The sequence below is a fragment of the Octodon degus genome, unplaced genomic scaffold (assembly GCF_000260255.1).
Source record: "Octodon degus isolate 3935 unplaced genomic scaffold, OctDeg1.0 scaffold00093, whole genome shotgun sequence".
NCBI classification, from domain to species: domain Eukaryota; kingdom Metazoa; phylum Chordata; class Mammalia; order Rodentia; family Octodontidae; genus Octodon; species Octodon degus.
In genome coordinates this window covers 5727280-5731392 of record NW_004524669.1, presented here as the reverse complement: position 1 = coordinate 5731392, position 4113 = coordinate 5727280, and the positions used below count along the sequence as shown (strand labels likewise).

General features: G+C 43.9%; 1 protein-coding gene across 3 annotated transcripts in view; it reads right to left on the bottom strand.

Annotated features, from left to right (window-relative positions):
• Positions 1-6: 6 nt before the first annotated feature.
• The window catches only part of Sp1 (Sp1 transcription factor), a 38283-nt gene continuing 34176 nt past the window's right edge, over positions 7-4113 (bottom strand). For 2 of the 3 annotated variants that reach the window (XM_004637887.3, XM_023722693.1), the window contains exons 5-6: positions 1032-1231; positions 9-717 (exon numbers count right to left, since the gene is read on the bottom strand). In XM_004637887.3, coding sequence (XP_004637944.1) covers positions 404-717; positions 1032-1231 — 514 coding nt within the window. In that variant the 3' untranslated portion in view covers positions 9-403. Of the gene's footprint in view, positions 718-1031; positions 1232-4113 lie in introns of all 3 variants that reach the window. The other variant, XM_012516170.2, reaches the window with a different exon arrangement.

Sequence of the window (4113 nt, the reverse complement as noted above, 5' to 3'; positions counted from 1 at the left end):
AGAATCTGTTTTTGTTAAAAAGTATTTCAATGATCATATATCTTTATCAAGGCATGATGGCTTTAGGAAAGGAGGGATCCACCATGGGAGAGCTGAGAAGGGAAAACATAAGAAAGGGAGGCTAGGGTAAGAAGTATAAGAAGAAATTGGGATAAAACAAATGCTCATCAAAGGATGGCACCAACAGAATTTTCACTAATGTTTCCGACCTTGAATGAGGCAGTGATGATACAGATGGGTTCCAGGACCCCATCTCTTCTCTTGTATCTCCCCCCCAATTCCCACCACCATGTATTTTAATGCCTCATGGCTCTCTTTCCCACACGTCTCTTGGACCCATGCTAACTTGCATCCCGACGTTGATGGGTATTAGCCCATATGTCTCTTGCCCTGGTGCCTGATCTCAGAAGCCATTGCCACTGATATTAATGGATTGCAGATCTGCCACCTGCATGACGTTGATGCCACTGTTGGCAAGACGAGCAATACCCTCTGGACAGATGGCCTCCATGGCTACCATATTGGTGGTAATAAGGGCAGAAGGGGTAGCAGTGCCACTGCCTTCTGAACCTGCTCCACTGTCCAGGGGCAAAGTGCCCACACTCAGGGCGACACCTGGGCCTCCTTTCTTATTCTGATGGGTCTTGATATGTTTTGACAGGTGATCACTCCTCATAAAGCGCTTAGGACACTCAGGACAGGCAAACTTCTTTTCACCTAGGAAGAGAAAAAGGGTAAGAAGCTGACGTATCAGGAAGTGGGATACTCTGCCCAATGTACCACCTCCCAGCTACATTATCAGGTGATAAGGAACAAGAGCAATCTGGCTAGTTCCTCTTTTTTTTGGGGGGGGGAGAGGGGGAACAACTCAGACAAAGGTTGGGGAATATGTTGTAAGGACAGCAGAACTCTCTTTGCAAAAAAGTAGGCAGGAGAAAAACTAAGGAGAGTAAAGGGGTCATTAGTCCTATTTGGAACCTGGCTTATTCCATGTTATTTCTCTCTTCCTTGCTTACAGGTCTCTTGCTCACCTGTGTGTGTGCGCTTGTGTCTCTGTAGCTCATCCGAGCGTGTGAACCGTTTCCCACAGTATGACCAGGTACACATGAACGGCCTCTCGCCTGTATGCCAACGCAAATGTGCCCGTAGATGTGAGGTCTTGCCGTACACTTTGCCACAGCCTTGGATGTGGCAAATATGCTGTTTCTTTTTGCCAGGATCCCCAGAGCCCCTAAAAGTTGTAACACAGGTTACTCTGGAGAGAAATTAATTACAAAATATCAACAATAATTACCTAACCCAATCTTTAATTTTTCCAGTGCTGGGTGGGAATCCAGGGATTCATGCATGCTACACAAGTGCTCTACCACTGAGCTATGACCACAATCTCAGACCTTAAGCTTGCTCATTGCTTTTTTCTTTCCTCCCTCCCTTCCTCTCATTTTTAAAATTTTTTTTAACAGTCTCACTATGTAGTCCATTCTTGCCCTAAACTCACTATGGAGTCCAGGCTAGGGTTACACTCTTTTAAGGATTTGTTTTGTTTTTCTTTTTTAGACAGTTTTGCTATGAAGTCCAGGCTGGCCTTGAACTCTTAGCAATCCTGCTTCAGCCTCTCGAAGGCTAGGATTACAGGCCTGTGCTACAATGCCTGGCTTTTTCTTTTCTTTTTTTTTTGCTCCGAATGCCTTCAGGGCATGACTGGCTGGCTTGAGTTGTGGGGATCGAACCACAGCGACCTGAGCCTGACTGCTTTGTTGAAGCAGCCACTTAAAGAACTGAGCTAAGGGGCAGGCTCCCCTTGGCTTTTTCTTTCTAAACTGGGTATTGAATTCAGGCCCTTGCATTTGCCAGCGAAGTGCTTATTTCATTGAGCCATCTCCCCGGCCCCCCTTTTTTTTTTTTAAAGATAGGGTCTCACTATGTTCTTCAGGCTGGCCTTGAGCTTACTATGTAGCCCAGGCTGGTCTTGATCTGGTGGTGATCCTCTTGCCTCTCCTTCTCAAGTGCTTGATTTACAGGGATGTGCCAGCACACTTGCTGGCACTTTGACGCTCCTGCTTTAACCTCTGAAATCTGGGGTTACAGGTGTGTGCTGCCATGTTCAGGTCCCAAATTTACTTTACTTGGGCCTGCCGGTTAGCTCAGTTGTTTAATTTTTTTTTTTTTTTTTTTTTTTGCGGAACCAGGGATTGAACTCAGATCCTTGTGTTTGCCAGTCAAGTGCTTATCCTACTGAGCCATCTCCCTGGCCCCTAGCTCAGTTGTTTAAGCACCTGCTCATGTAAATGCAGTCAGGCGCAGGATACTGTGGTTCGATCCCCATCTCCACCTGCCTTAAAAGACTCGCCTTTAAAGCAGCCTGAGCCAGCCACTCACCCTCCTCAAAAAAAAATCATTTCAAGGGGGCTGGGGAGTTGAATAAGAATAGCTCAGTAGAATAAGCACTTGGCTGGCAAGCACAGGGTCCTGAGTTTAATCCCCAGTACTGCATTAAAAAATAAAAAAAATAAAAAAATCAATTTAGGGGCCAGGGAGATGGCTCAGTGGAATAAGTGCTTCCCTGGCAAGCACAAGGGTCTGAGTTTAATCCCCGGTTCCAAAAAAAAAAAAAAAATCATTTCCAAATTTACTTTATTTACTTAATTTATTTCTTAGGGCTGGGGAGATGGCTTAGTAGAGTAAGTGCTTGCCTGGCAAGCACAAGGCCCTGAGTTCAATCCTTGGTTCCGCCAAAAACAAAAAAACAACAATAACAAAAATCCCTTAATTTATTTCTTATTTACTTATTCATCAGTTGGGGTTTTTTGTGTAAGAGACAAGACCTCACTTTGTAGTTCAGCCTGACCTTGAACTTGTGGCAATCCTCCTGCCTCAGCTTTTTGAGTGTTGGCTGCTATTACAGGCATGTATCATTATACCCAACTAAGAAATCTATTTAATTTTATTTATTTCGCAGTACCGGGGATTGAACTCAGGACCCTGTGCTTGCCAGGCAAGTACTTATTCTACTGAGCTATCTCCCTGGCCCAAGAAATCTGTTAAAAATAAATGTTTGTGCAGGGCATGGTGGCAATCCAAGTACTCAAGAGGCTGAGCCAGGCCAAGAGTTTGAGGCCAACCTGGACTACATAGTGAGCTCAAGGGCAGCCTGAACTAGGTAGCTAGACCCTATCTTAAGAAACCAAACCAGAGGGGCTGGGGAGATGGCTCAGTAGGGTAAGCGCTTAACTGTCAAATGCAAGGATCTGAGTTCAAGCCCCAGTTCTGAAAAAAAAAAAAAAAAGAAAGAAAGAAACCAAACCAAAATAAAGGGGAGCCAGTGAGAGAGCTCAGTGGAATAAGTGCTTGCCTGGCAAGCACAAGGTCCTGAGTTTGATCCCTGGTACCACCCACCCACCCCCAAAAAAGTGTCCCAAACAAAATAAAGGCGGGGGGGGGGGGATACATTTGTAGCTGGTTTAGTTCCAATTTCTCTTTTGCCCATGTTGGGGATCAAATCCATGCCTACATTTCCAGCCCTTTATTTTGGTTCTTAAGTCCCCAAACTCAAACTTTTTTCCTCTCTGCTATTCTCTTGTCCTTAATAGCACTGTATGTTTAAAGAGACAATCACTCTTTTGGTAACTTGTGAAATTTGGAAATATGTTTTTGTATTTTTTTCAAATGTTCCACTCTCCAAGTTTTTCCCAAAAGAAAGAATGACATAGTGGTATTTCTTCCTTTCCTTTCTTCCCTATTCCTTCTTCTCTTTTTGCAGTAATATGGATTGAGCCCAGAGACTTCCCACTAAGCTAATTCCCAATCTTTTTTTTTTTAAATTCCTTTTCAGACAGGGCTCACTAAATTGCTGCATCTGGTTTTTCTTTTTTTAAACAGGATCTCACAGGGCCGGGCAGATGGCTCAGTAGAATAAGCGCTTAGGCCTGTGTTCAACCCCCAGTTCTGCCAAAACACCAAAAAATAAAAAATAAAAATAAAAAACAGAATCTCACTACATAGGGAAGGCTGGCCTTTAACCTGCTTGTGTAGCCCTGAATGACCTCACACCTTTTTTTTTTTTTAATTTTATTTATTTAAGAGTGTGTGTGTGTGTGTGTGTGTGTGTGTGTG